General features: G+C 35.2%; 1 protein-coding gene across 2 annotated transcripts in view; it reads left to right on the forward strand.

Moving 5' to 3' along the window:
* The window catches only part of LOC139691012 (peroxidase-like), a 38455-nt gene extending 23641 nt beyond the window's left edge, over positions 1–14814 (forward strand). For both annotated transcript variants that reach the window (XM_071588725.1, XM_071588724.1), the window contains exons 2-13: positions 5274–5423; positions 6056–6386; positions 6628–6875; positions 7083–7256; positions 7676–7872; positions 8108–8330; positions 8988–9185; positions 9769–9910; positions 10228–10384; positions 11081–11251; positions 13093–13457; positions 13966–14814. In XM_071588725.1, coding sequence (XP_071444826.1) covers positions 5285–5423; positions 6056–6386; positions 6628–6875; positions 7083–7256; positions 7676–7872; positions 8108–8330; positions 8988–9185; positions 9769–9910; positions 10228–10384; positions 11081–11251; positions 13093–13457; positions 13966–14041 — 2421 coding nt within the window. In that variant the 5' untranslated portion in view covers positions 5274–5284 and the 3' untranslated portion in view covers positions 14042–14814. The remainder of the gene's footprint in view (positions 1–5273; positions 5424–6055; positions 6387–6627; positions 6876–7082; positions 7257–7675; positions 7873–8107; positions 8331–8987; positions 9186–9768; positions 9911–10227; positions 10385–11080; positions 11252–13092; positions 13458–13965) is intronic.
* The last annotated feature ends 311 nt before the right edge of the window (positions 14815–15125 follow it).

Raw genomic sequence — 15125 nt, forward strand, 5'->3', positions numbered from 1 at the left:
CTAGATAGTGGGTGCCAAAGAGTACCATTTAACCGATGATTAACATACTACTATGCTGTTAGAATATGGCAATACTAAGTTAAATCATACTACATCAAATAGAACTTTCATTCATAGAACTAAAATTCTATTTTGCCCTCACTTTCATAAAACTTAAATGTTCCGTTTGAAGTACGCGCAACTGTTATCACGCGTTAGCTATGAAAAACAGCTTTTTGCCAAAAAAATATACATTATTGTGCTTCATAAGTATTGTTGAACTATTTTATGAATGAATATTATCTAAATGTGCTATTAGAAACGAACGGCACTATGCGATACGAGGAACCACGTGATAAACGTCAAATACGCTTGTATATATTAAATTAAGCTCATAATTATAAACGTTTATTCAATACGTATGAAAGCAAAATTATCAACTATAATTATTAGCAATTTCCCGATATTGCATCGGACGGCCTTATATCTTAATGGTTTACTAGTAGCTTTTTAATTTGTATTTCCGTTCTTCGGTTCATATCGACGCGATACCAAGTATCAACACAGACGAGGTAATCTGTTATTGAAACGAAAAACAGCTGTGTGCGATATTCAGACACCTTTTCAAGTCGCTCGCTGAGAGTAGTTGATTTTTAAAAACAAGGATAATTTCAAATTTCGGTGAATCATCCCATTGTTATTTTTGCGCCTCATAAAGGAATAATCACTCGTTTTTTTTTAATTTACAAAAGTTCACCTTTGCGAGGAAAATAAGTAATTTCATTACCTAAACATCCGCTTTTTCTTTCGTAAGAACAGCATTCACGGTTAGAATGTGTGACTAAGCTTAAATTTTTTTGCCACTTTTCCTTCCTTTTCAAGTTTTCTTCGTCATGTGGTAGATAGCATGACTCGAAATTTTGGTGCTTGATTAGCGACGACTTGGAGAGCACCTGGTAAAAATAAATTGGGCGTTGTATTTTGCTGCTGAGAATGTTATCCTTCATTTCAAATTACTTCTGTCATTCATGAAAAAATATTTTATGTCACGATACCATTCATTGGGAAGAATGGTATGGTCGGAAGTTTATGAAGGATAGATATCGTTTCTCTTATCGATATGGCCATGTACATCTGCTCACCACCTCACAAGCCGTCGCGGTGGCGTATGGTGGAGAACGTAGGGAGAACAGCCGTAGGAAGAAGAAAAAACAGTTTATGTATAATGGCTATTATGCTAATGTGTTATGTATTTATGGATGATTTAAGAATTTCCTTCACTGGCCTAATAAGATAAGAAACAATTTCGTCCTGCTGTTTTGAGTACACCGCCCTTCTAGACGATAATGCGCCGAAACTTTTTCTATTCGGAATCCTTTGCCCCGACGGCGCTTAGAAAAACTTCACAACAGGGAGGGTGCCCCTCAGCTGGTTGGTCGGCCCCACTCCAGCCCCCCCGACTCTCTCCTCCCCTCCTTTAGCTCTCACTGTCAGCCGCTGACCACGTGCTCGCGGCGTGATGCTGTTTCCTTCCCTCTGCCACCCCCACTCCGCAACCTCCCCTCGCTCCTCCTCCGAACATCCCTATGCCAACTCACTCCTCCCCCTCCATTCCTTCACGGCGTTCGCCTGCGGTTACCACCGCACATCCGAGACGAAGGTGTAACTCCAGAGAGGGGGGACGGACTTCGGAGGTGGCTGGAGGTGAAGGCGAAGATGCAGGCAGCGTTCGTTGGCCCCACGGGGTGAAAATGAGGGCCAACCGAAGGGGCCGCGATGATTTTTTTTTCTTATTTTATGAGGACATGGCTCTCCGTTGTCTAACACCCGCGTAAGCTTTCCCCGGGAGATTTCGTCTTGTTTCTTTCGTGAAGTCGTTCCGAAAGGTCGTGCGGAGAACGGTATGGGAAAAAGCGAGCCTATCGGACGACCGCAGAACCTCCAAAAGATTAAAGAACCTATAACGCGTGAAAGAGGCGTTCGCTCATGCATTCAAATAATAAAATGTGATAAGAACGAATTTTTATTTGGATTTTCGATTAAGAACTGTGAATAGAGTTTCTTTATTCATCCGTTCTGCGAGTTTATCAACTCGCTGCATCCCGTCAATTAAAAGTCCCACAATGGTGCCTTGTCCGTATGCATTTCCCAGCTCACATGTGGGGAGGATTAGCGTCCAACCTTCAGTCCGTGGGTCGCACCCCGTCCGGCGCGTCTACCGCCCGCGTAAAAAAAAGTGGTGGAAGCATAATAGTTCAGTTTAAATTACTCCAAGTTCCTATATTATTGATGATTAACCAGATTAAATGTTTTAATGTCTCGAAAACGTGAAGGAATGAGTTTCTTACTGTCCAAAAATCCGCTTCCCTGCTAACCCAACATGTTCTGTAGCGAGAAATTAAAGCTTAAATTCTATGCTTTCTGCATGCGTTTATGACATTTTTGCCGAACAAAACTCTAAGATTTAGCTTTAAGATTTATCTTCGGAGAAAAGAAAGTCGATTTCCTAAACATCTGTAGAATGAGACCTCGATAAAACCACGACGGTCTACGTAAAATACTTGGGAGTTATAACGACATGATAATAATTAACTTTGTACAATATTGATATGTCTCTAACTGGATGTCCTGATCTAACAAGGGAGAGCAGAGATCGAAACGTCAGGCGATCGGCACTGAGGAGACTTCATCGAACGAATAGGAGGAAAATATTCGGATGAAAAGGTTAAGTAATGTTACTCCGCATGGTAATCATTTTCAGTACCTCTAAAACATTCAAGACCCACAAAAAATTTCATTTTCATATTAAACAGCTAAAGAAAAATCCATTAGATTCGTTTGAAACTTCATTAAAAACTATTGGGAAGGGAAGGAAATCCGTTCATTACTATTATGATTCTTAGTATAGGAATAATTCGATGGACGAATATTAGATTCGACAGGCACGTGAAACTCGTGACGCTCGTAGACTACAGTAAAATTTCGAATACGTTGATGTTTTTATTTTACTTAGCTTGATTGGTGTATCTAATTTTTTAATTTATGAATTCGATTTTTTTACTCAATATAGTAATCCATTTATTGTTAAATGCAAATTTCAACAGTTGCATGCGAAGGAATGTTATCAATATTTGCAATTGAAAATTGACGTTTTTTCCCAAACTTTTGGCATTATCTTGAAACTATAATCCTATAATTTTCTATAAAATCATTATTGGAATAGAATTAATTAGCTAATTAAGAAATTGTACAAAAATTACTGGAGAAATACGAAGCGTAGTGCTTAAGAGATTTGGGATTATTAAAAACTTTTCCGCTCATATAGCCACGCCAAAACTTTCATTGGGAGTACGGAACATTAGTAACGTACGTACGTGCGGTCGAAATGTGAGTAACTCGTTATACTTCTCCAAGTCACCAGCTAAGGTTGAAACTCAAATTTTGAAACTGATCTGCAATGGAAGTACTCTTAATTCCCCACATTGAGTAATATATCTCCCTACTTTACTTAGTTCCCGGAGTACACCGCAATCACCCGGATTTCCCATCCCCGCCTTTACAAAAACCTATCACTTCAAATATTATGGCTTGAGAGCTTGAAAACAGAGCAAATTGGCATGAATGTGACGGGGTTTCTCGAAAGTAAATAGTTAAGTCCTTAGGGTGAATAGGGATATATAGTGACCCACTTCAATCATCAGACTTCTTCTCGTAGCTGGACCATTCCACCGAGTGGGGATCACAGATCTGCAAGCGGTGATGTGTCGTGAAACCGTCGTCACACTCCGGGAAACACAATCCATTGCCATGGATCGTCACGCAACTAAAGAGAATGCGCCTCAAGCGTTCATTGTCAAGGCTTGCTTGGTCAAATCCTTCAGGGTTCCTCTCGAAAAGTACTCAAAGGGCATTGTTATTTCTTAATCCCAATAGAAGGGAAGAAAATGCCATTCCAGTTGGCTCAGCGTGGGCGAAGCATTACAGTGGGTATTAGGCTCTGCACTACGAAGACCACGGGCACGGCTATAATGATGTCCTGTGATTTAATTGCTCTTTTTAAATACTCATACGCCTCTTGATGCTAAAAAAACGTCTTACTGATAGAATCACAAGGGCATCTTCTTTTATAACATCAGACCGTAGTTATTATCGAAATGTATAAATCTGAATGAGGAACCTACTGAACTTTGAAAATCCAGTATCTGATTGCAGTACCTGTTCACACTGCAATGACCAGAGTTGGAATTAAGAAATTACAAGGAATGGAACTATTCCATATTTCTGCTGTATGCATTCACAGTGTTGTTAATGATTCCTTGTTTGCCAATAACAAAAAGTAGACAGAAGAGAGGCGAGAATAAAATCTATTATTCTTTATTCGATTATATCCTGTGTGATTGGTAATATTGAATTCTGCTACACTTGGACGTGAAGAATGTTCAGTAATAAGTTCCGATTGACCAGGCGTCATTTTTTAATTTCCCCAAATTAAAGATATGTGATAAGATCAGGGAACTACATGAGCTTAGAGAGTTCAACATTATAGATGGGCCCATTCTTTTCCCACTCTCAGATAAATTTCGTTGTAGATTTGTATGTATATAAGAGGCATCTTTTGACCACTTTTTTGTCTAGAAGTAAGAAAGAGCAGTTACATTGATATAATACTTATTGCCTGCCATTATTGCATATCAAGCATCAATGACCACAGCCAGTTACTATTGGTGTGCTGGAATTCCATATTCTGAATTGGATGAGCAGCCAGATTTTTGCACACATAGGCAAGGAATGATCTCTGTTTAATGGCATTTATTTTATTGCGTGCACATTTATATTGGGCTTTTTGTTTTGAGGTCAAACCCAAACTAGGTAAGCTTGCAATGGCAAATTTTCCCTAAGTACATATCGTGTCATCTGATGCACACTATACTTACGATGTAGCTTACACTATACTTATTTATACTTACACACTATATGCAAAACTATACTTAAATATATGCAAATTATACCAATGAAATCAGCATTTTAGTATATTCTGCTGATTACCAACTAGTTCATTACTTTATCATATATTTTGATTTCCCATAAAAGAAACAAAATACCCATAAACTAATATAATGCTCAGTAGTTTATTATATTTCAATCATTGATTATGTAATTCAATGCTTTAAGACTTGATGTCAAGTAAGGGTTACTTGAAGGCAGGTATGCAGATGGAGCTCATTGGCAAAGATTTCCAGTTCACATATAAAAATGTGCCTTATCCTAATATCTTTATTTCCTATCATTCACAGTTCTTCTTACAATGGTGGCAGTCCCTGTTATGGTGGGTGCTGTGTTATGGACGGCATCCCAATTGACCGGTCTTGTCAACTACAGCAGAGAAGGACAGCCAATTGGCACACCAAGAATCTTGCCTTCATTCTATGCTAAACTTCAGTCAGGTGAGTGATGATGTAGGTAGCATAAATTCTACCCCTTATCCCCCTTTCCCCGACTCTCTCCAAAGATAAAATTCCCTTGAAGAATTTGTATTCTAACACCGTAGGTAACAAAAACAATGATCAGTTGAGTTTTAGAAGCTAGCTGAATGCTCAGAATAGCTGCAAATCTAATACAATGCATTGTGAAAATGGGCAAAATTGATGTAGCATATAGGTCTCCATTGAATAAATTGAACTCTAATGATTTTCATACTCTCCAGAGTTTTCAACCCTTGTTACTAGAGCAGTAGCAACTTTTGATTATGCTCTCCTCAAAGCATCTCATCTCTTGGATTACACCTTTCTTTAATTCATTCTTGGGTATGCAACATTGGAACTTGGCACTTGGAATTTGCACAGTCAGCTGTGCATAACTAAAGAAGTCTTAATGTACTATTTCAGTGATGGTAAAATGAATTTTACAATCAGAAAAATAGCAGAAAGACCCATAAATATCCATATAATTTAAAATAACAACTTCATCACTGATTTTTCAAATTAAATGTTTGCAATTTTGGAAATAAAACATTTCAAATTCTATCAAATCAAAAATATAGGGTGCTAACATTGGAACATTTATCTGAACAATTCAGGCGCCCTTCGGCAAGAAGCAACCCCATGGGATGGCTCTGGAATTCCACCCCTCTTCCTCATGAGTGAGATGAGTGGGAAGGCATCCTCAAATTTTCCAAAAGTGACTCCAGAAGATGTAGCCGGATCGTTAAACTACGTGAAGGATGTCCTTGGACGTTCCTTGCGCCTCGAACTCAGTATAGAAAATGCAAACGTGAGGGTATTGGAGGGTTCTGCTGAGCATGGCCAGCTGATAGCCTCATATCCCAAGAAGGAATCTTTAAGGCGCCAAGGAAATGGTCTATTGGCAGCAAGAGCATCCCTACACCTGACACACACCCTGTGCAAACGGTGAGGTTTAATTCAATTTCAATCTGTAAAGATCATCACAATAAATACCAGAGAATGTAAATTTGAAATTATGGTCCAAAGATTTCAACGAATACCGGATAATTCATTCTAAAAAAAGTCTTAAATTTGGCAAATGTTAAAGTATGGCATTACATTTATTTTACAGTTATGGTATCATCATTAATTTTTCTAACAATTAATGGGTGTTAATCATTTCCTATGATATCTCTTTCTACAATAGATATGGATACAAGGGAGATAAATGTGTAGAGTTCCTGTCCACGATTGACCTTGGAAATACTGAAGTTGGAAAGCACTGTGACTGGAAGAAAGGAGGAGAAAATGAGATAATCACTTCCGCTAACCTATTGTGCCACAAAAACTCTCCCTATCGGATGGAAGATGGTTCTTGCAACAATCCAAATAACCCTGCTTTGGGAAAAACTTATACTGGTTACAGAAGGCTTCTTTTCCCTAATTATGCAGATGGTGAGTGCCTAATCAAAGAGACAGCAAACCATGCATGCATTCATTTTCTAATTTAAAGTGCTCAGAGTAAACATAAATTTTAAAATTAAATTTTCAGAAAGGATATTGTGGAAAAGATTTAATGCTGATATAGTTGACACGAAATAATTTTGATAAAGCAATGCAAAATTAAATGGAGTCTTAATGTTAACTGTTCTAATTAAACAGGCATCCAGCAGATGAGACGATCTGTAAGTGGTAATCCACTTCCAAGTGCCAGGCACATAAGTGCATCCTTGTCACCAGATTCGGACAGGCCTGACCAAGTAACTACATTGAGCTTGATGCAATGGACCCAATTTGTTGAGCATGACTTGGCCCACACACCATCTGCAACAATGTGTGAGTATATCTGGGCAAATAATTCTTTAATAATGTATCCATGAGCACCTGCCCATTCACAAAAACCATTAAATTACATATATAATTCAAATGACTATTCATGCACATCCTCAGTTGAAAAGAACTCATAATTAATGATGTTCTTTTTTCCAAGAAAACCGCATTTAGTTTCTCACTGAGCATTTGACCGAGAAGAATATGTTCTTATATTCTCAAATTTTTCAAGTATCTAACTATTCCCAATCCCTGCTGTTGCTGACATTTCCTATTTCACTACATCGATGGCAGCTAATGATATATTTTTGATGTGTTAATTAAAATCCAATGATTAGTCATTTGAAATATTTTTGAAATTTAATTATGGGCAAATATATTGGCATTGCTCAAAAGGTAACTGAAGTTTCCTTTCTCTATTTTAGTGAACAAAGGAGCATCAATCACTTGCTGCAGGGATGATGGATTCCCTCTAGCCCCTCGGTACCAACATCCATCTTGTTCACACATTGAAATTCCTTCAAATGATCCGTTCTATCAAAAACACCGTCAGCAATGCATGAATTATGTGAGATCTATCACAACAATTAGACCAGGATGCACCTTTGGGCCTACGGAACAGGTTTGTTGACAAGTTGTGTTAGGAAATTAGTTTATTTCTAGCTCTAAGTTAACAATGAAAGTGTCTACATACATATTTGTTGTAAAGCCTAATGCTGGAAATAACTATTGGGAATAATTCACAATCAATAAAGCCTAAATGATGCTAATTTATTTGTTAAAAACTAACAAAGTAATCAGAATTTAGAAGGGTAAATTTCTGCAAATAAATAATCTTCCAAATTTATTCCTTCCAGATCAACCAAGCCACTCATTTTCTAGATGCATCCATGATATATGGATCAGATGCAGAGACTCAACGAACTGTTAGATCTTATGATGGTGGAAAATTGAAAGTAAAAGAACAGGAAGTTGAAACAAGTACAGGAAAACGAACTGTAACATTTTTCCCTGTGTCTTCAGAGCCATTAGATATCTGCCAAGGGATATCAATAAAGGGACACCACTGTTATCATGGAGGTAAGCTGATTGCAACCTTACACAAGAGTTGGGAGTTAAATTCTTGGGCATTTAAATGAGATAACTAGATGACAAAATAAGAGTTCTTGAGCTCAAAGTGACTATTGGAAGGAAGTTATCACAAATCACAGATCAATTAATTGTCAGGGCAGAATCAATAATGTTAGCTAACTAATACTGGCGAATGACAATACTGAGAGAGCTATACATTTATACCTACTTAAAAAACAATAGAATTTAATGCTATCAAAGCCACAGAAATACAGTTCGGGTGATAGTGATGATGACATACATGTGATTCTTTTATAAATTTCAAATTAGTTGAAGGTATAAACAGCTGATCATTTTTACTGAATGTGAGCAAAATGGAAATATATTTACTTTCTTTAAAGGAACTATTATCATGTTTTCCATCACACTGACTAATGTTGTATCATTAGGTACAATTGTTAAAATCTCATGTTAACTTCTATCCCATTTCAATAAGGAAATGAGTTATAAGGAATTGGAAATATAAATTTGAAAAATGAAATTTTTAAGACCATTTGATCAATATTTATTTTCTAAATGTACACATTCCTCATGCTTTTTAACTTTGCAGCTATTACAATCATAGTAAATTGTTATTAAAGGTCCTCATACTATTTCACTTCACAGGGGACTCCCGAGCCAATGAGCACCCACAGCTGACTGCTCTGCATACTCTATGGCTCAGGGAACACAACAGATTAGCAGATGAACTGTCAAAGCTTAACCCCCATTGGAAGGATGAGAAGCTGTTCCAGGAGGCACGAAGAATTGTAATTGGTCAAATACAACATATAACCTACTCAGATTGGTTGCCTAATGTCATTGGTAAGCAGAAGATTATTCATTGTATATAGTCATAGTGGAAAAATGAGTCTTTTAGTCTCAAGTACTTTATTAGTCAAGTAGAAGGAAGTTACTAGGAAATTAATGTGAAATGTAATGCATAATAGTTGTTAGGGACCGGCCTAAAATTAACCTTACATGGATTGATTACCAACGGCTACTGTACAGATTCATTGGAAATACTGTATGCATTAAGCAGAGTACAACCTAGGAGAGAAAAAATGGGTAAATAGTAATTAAAAAAAGTTGCAGTTGAAGTAATATGCTATTGCTTCTAATGAGAACAACTTAAAAGATGAGTAAAACGTATTATTTTTTCTTTAGCATGACCTCAATCCATTCAAAATTTCATGAATAAATACAGTGTAAATTAAATGGCTTGGCACTTATGCCAGTTAAAATATCATTTTTCTCCATTTTTAAAAAGAAGAAATATTAATTAAAATAGAAAATTATTAATAGATGTCTAATAAAATATGTAATATGTCTGCAGAAAAAAGTGGCATGTGTTTCTTTTTGTGAAGAGAGCATTCTTTAAAGTGATTTTATTATTTTATTTCTACAGGTACTGAATACTATGAAAAGTTATTTTCAGAGAACGAGGAACAAGGAACTGAGTACAATGATGATATTGATCCATCAACAAGCAATGAGTTTGCCACAGCTGCAATTCGTTTCGCACGCTCAATGATGGAAAGCAGCATCAAGTAAGTTGCTCAGTCAATAAAACAAAATTAAAAAAAATTGTAAATCCATAGTCAATGTGCAAGGAATGATTTTGCCAAAAAAAATCTTTTAAATAAACCTGAAAAAATTTGAGTGGAAATATTGCATGTAAAAATATTATGGACTCTGTATTTTTTATATTTATGTACTTTGTTAAATTCTTCCTCAAATTACACATCAAATCTACTAATCAAATCAAAAGATGCTCATCAAATTTTAAAATTTTACAAAACTAACTTGTACTCACTCATCTGAATTGGCAACCTTACTTGAATTATTATTTTTTTGTTGAATCTAGGTTATACGAAGAGAATCGTAAGGTGAATGATACCATTTTTCTACGAAATCATTACAATCAACCTGTTGTGATTGAAAAACCTGGGCATTTTGACTCATTAATCAGAGGGATGGCCACACAAAACAGTCAGCAAATGGACCTTTTGTTCACTGAAGATGTAAGTTTATCATTTTTGCTGTCACTAAAAGAGGTTATGATAGGTATCATAACCGAGTCTTTCATTGGAAGAGACCGCCTTAAACCATTTGCTCATTAAATGTGAATATTTGCACATAATCAAAAATTCATTTAACTAAATAAGGAAATTTGAGATTGCACAGCAAAATATGCATTTTTCCATATGGCAGTAGAATGAAAAAAATAAATAAATTCTACATCAATTGTTTCAATTAGATCAAATTTTTTCAAAACATATTTTTACAAAATTTTTAATTTGTTATTAAGGATAAAGAGAAGAAAAAGATTGTTATCCCGGATGAGTCGTTGCGAGGCCAATAATTTACTTTGGTTATGTGTGATGGATTAAAGTAAAAGTGAATACTATTGAAAGAAATATTGAACTCAAAATGCAGCATTTATTAAAGCAATAAAAAACAGCCATTAATCCATTCAATGAAAGAAATGACTATTTTTGATACCTATAATGTAAAGGGAAAAAATATAAAATCTCTTTAATGAATCTTCCATCACATATTTGAGAAAAATTATAAGATAATCTTTGCATATACCGTGCCGAAGGCTGTGATTGAAATACATTAAGCATTTTTTTCAATACAAAATTAAAAGATAACAATAATCCAAAACCACCATTGGATATGAATGACAGTAAACATTTGTAATTTTTTATCTCAAGGTTACAAGCCTTCTTTGGATGGAAGACAAGCCATATGGAATGGATGTCATCAGTTTGGATATTCAAAGAGGAAGAGATCATGGTCTTCAACCATATAACAAGTACAGAGAACTTTGTGGACTCCCATTAGCCAAAACGTTTGATGATCTCCTGGATGTGATGCCAAAGTCGGTAAGTTAATTATAAAAAATTAGTTACACCATAACACTTTTACGGGGCACATATGTAAAACCATCCTCTCTTACTCTTTAGTGTTTCATTTCAAATATTAATTGACTTAATCTACTGTCATCTACAGCCTCTATCTACTTTTGTTTTCTTTGGGCCTTGATAGGTATTTTACTTGAATCACTAATCATATAATACATATTGTTGTTTGGTCCTTTTTTTGTGACCTTTTTTCAATTTTGCTGTACTCGTAAAAAGTGCAATATATGCCAAGTGCCATCCACCTGCTTCTTCTCTTTTGGAAAGCATCAAAATGCATTTTTCTTTACTTCTCACTATATCTATGGCCTTTTGGTCTATAATTGGTATGTACTAACTGGATTGGTATGTACTAACTATATTAGTACTACCAGGGATTGGTATGTACCAACTGGATTAGTACTACCGGGGACTGGTATATACTAACTGGAAGGTGAGGCATTTGCTGAAAGAGGTCAGGATAGCTTCAGTTCACTTCAGCTGTCCACTTCATTTTTAGCTTCCAGCTATAGGCTTCATGTCATAATTCTTTCACATTTTGCTTTTACAGTAGTTCATGTCTTTGAGCAATAGAGTACCACACTTTGCACAAAAGTTTTCATGTGTTATTTTTTTGTTTTATCCATTTCATTTCATGAGATCAGTATGTACCTCTTCATCATAAATGCCTGCCTGCCTAGAGCAAATTTATGCTTGAAATGCATTGAGCCTATTTTGTCCCAGTTTATAATATACATATTATCCATTAATATAACCTTAAGGTAATATTTGCCTTTAATTCAAGGATTGATGCATTTTTATCTTGATTTTCTGCTATAACAGCATTGTCTTCTTCAAAATGCAACACACTCATTGCTTCACAACCATCTTAAATCCATGAAGGCTATAGCTCTATCCCTCATTTATAACTTCTTCCAGGTATAATATGCATGATGTCATGAAATATGGCTCAATGGTTTCATTCATTTATTTTGCTTCAACTTTTCTCCCATATTTAATTCATGTTTGGCAACTTCGTTCATATAAAGACTTCTTCCATCATGGTAACCCATTGTAAGTTTTTCAAGCCATTTGAACATTTGGTTCCACTCAATGCTTCCAATGACCTTCTGCTAATTCAGAAATGCCACATGCAGAACCTTGTTGATTTATATGTTTCTTTTTTAAATCTGTAACACTAGGTGGAGACATACTTTATCTTATCTATTCCTGGATCTGTTTTGATTATCTGACTGGTTGTCTTCTCCTTTTCCATTACTAATTACTGAAACTTAGCATCCTGATAATTTCTCCTTTGGTTTTGTCATCTCAGGCTGCCTTGTTTTTCTCCTGGATCCTCTTTCTGAGAAATCAACTTATTGATGGATTTGGGTCACAATTTCATTTTCCCACCTTGATCTCAATCCTCATTAGGCTGTCCTCGTAGAGATTCTTGAGATAAGGTTTTTTTCATGGAATTCTTATTTTTCTTATGGGTTAAATTTCTACCAGTACGTGCCTTTAACATCTCTGATAATATTTCATTTAATTTTTCTTTCTTTCTGAAGCCTTTCATTAGTCTGCATGCTTTTTCAGAAAAAAATCATATGAAAATTCTGACATAGCCATTGGTTTTGTTGCTACATACATTAAATATAGTATGGATTGAGCTCAAATTCAACTACTTCTAAATGTATGTCAAATAGATCAACTACCTAAATGTGTTTTTCATCAGTTAGCATTATTTCAGATTAAATGACTTATTGTCCAATTTCTTCTATGAAGTAAAATTAATTCTCTAATTAATGTCTTATCTTCATGACCAGGTTGTGGAGAAGCTGCAAAAATTGTACAGCAGTGTCAATGATATTGACTTATATGTTGGTGGCATGTCAGAACTTCCCAATGGGAAAATAAAGAATATAGGTGATTTTAATAAGAAATACCAGAAAAACAAATCTGAAAAGAGTTTAGTCGGACCAACATTCCAGTGCATCATTGCAGAGCAAATGCTGAGAGCAAGGAAAGCTGATCGTTTTTTTTATGACAGAGCACAGGAGGATAGTCGATCAGTTTTCACACCAAGCCAGATAGCAGAGTTGAAGAAAGCTTCCTTGGCTCGAATATTCTGTGACAATGGCAATGAGGTCCTTAGGATGCAACAGAAAGTGTTCGAAAAACCATCAGAAAGGTAAGAAAAAATTTTTTTCATGGGTATTGGACCTAAATGTGAAAGGCATATCACTTGTTGTGCCAGATTTGATGGTATTAAGATGCCAAAATTGAACATAATTATGGTGTAGATACTTTCCTAGGTATATCAATTTGCACATTAATTATAACGATGAAATATCAAATCAAATTGATATTTTATATCTTAATAAGGATTACATATAAGGAGTTAAAATAAGAAAAGAGAAATAGTAACCCAAAAAATTTAATTTCTAAAAATAAACATCTTTTAAATAATTGAGGTTTCATTACGTAATAATCATTTGATTCTTTAACCATTTATAAAAAACTGTGGTTCATGCAATTTCTGTAAATATTTTCTTTGCATTAGTCATCCGCTGAATTGCAAGGCTCAGGACAAATTAGAAGTGCTACCTAATAATAAGAATCATTTTCAACTTTGAAAATTACAATTTATTTTTTTGATTAAAATGTGTAATTATTCTTCATCCTAAATTTCTTTGCAGTAACCCTATGAACTTCTGTAATGACAAGACAAACATCCCATCCATGAACTTGAGCCCCTGGGTCGAAACATTTTAAGACTTCTCTCTGGAGCATATTTTAAGCTGAAATTGCAGTTTAGTAATTTCAATAGCTACCAGAGAACCAAAGTGCCTTCAAAAGACTGATGGACAATTACATGTTGGTTGAGAATGTTTCACTCTACCTCTATCATGTCTTGTTGGAAGAAATGAAGACTACATGACATATTTTACCTCTTCTGGTGTTAAGTTGATATGAGAATGTACTTGAATTTACAGATGAAATCTGTATGAACAGTGTGTTGGCAGAGCATCTGTTGTTCATGAAGAAGACATCTTTTGTACATGTGTTATGTTTTGTGACCTGAGAAGTATTTTTGGTCCAGTGACATCTTCAGGAGTACATTCTCCTCTCTTTTGAGCTATTGCTTTAGAGGATGTTTAACTTTAAATAATTTACCTGAAACAAAAAGTATCTGTGATTGCTCACAAATTCAATATATAAGTATTTGTGTAATGTATAGTGATATAACAAACATATGAGAGAAAATGTTAAGGAATTTATATTCCTTTGCATAGGTATCTATGCTGTGTGAGTGATTTTCATTGCCATTGCCTTAATTATTTATTGTCATTAGATTAGTATACATTCTGAGATATTTTTTTATTTCATCTAAAGGAAGTTTATCATTCCTTTATCCAAGGATCTGGATATATCATTCATTTTTGCTATCACTGGAAGTTTCATAATGAAAAATGCTCATTCCTCTATTTAAATTATGATTCACTTTTCAACAAATATTTGTCATAAAATAAAGTGATTTTTTCAATTATGCTTGCCTTATTTGACTACCATCCCAAAATGAAATTTACTGTTAGAACTTACAAGTTTGCTAAGTGATCATTATGACAGAGTTTGGGAGAAGCCATTGAACTGAACAATCTTCTACAAACGTAGTGTGCAGGCATACAGTACTAAAGCAAATTTCAACCCTCGTTCACAATCATCATTAGGATTTTGGTATAATTGACCACTCTTGCAAAGGAATTTAGGCTAGGCAATCTAGCATATAGTGTTGAACCTACAAGAGCTTTGGTAAATATTAAGTAGTAACTGCATTAAAATAATGAAAGCATGATTT

The sequence above is a fragment of the Hetaerina americana genome, unplaced genomic scaffold, assembly GCF_022747635.1.
Source record: "Hetaerina americana unplaced genomic scaffold, ioHetAmer1.1.p SCAF_3, whole genome shotgun sequence".
Taxonomy (NCBI): domain Eukaryota; kingdom Metazoa; phylum Arthropoda; class Insecta; order Odonata; family Calopterygidae; genus Hetaerina; species Hetaerina americana.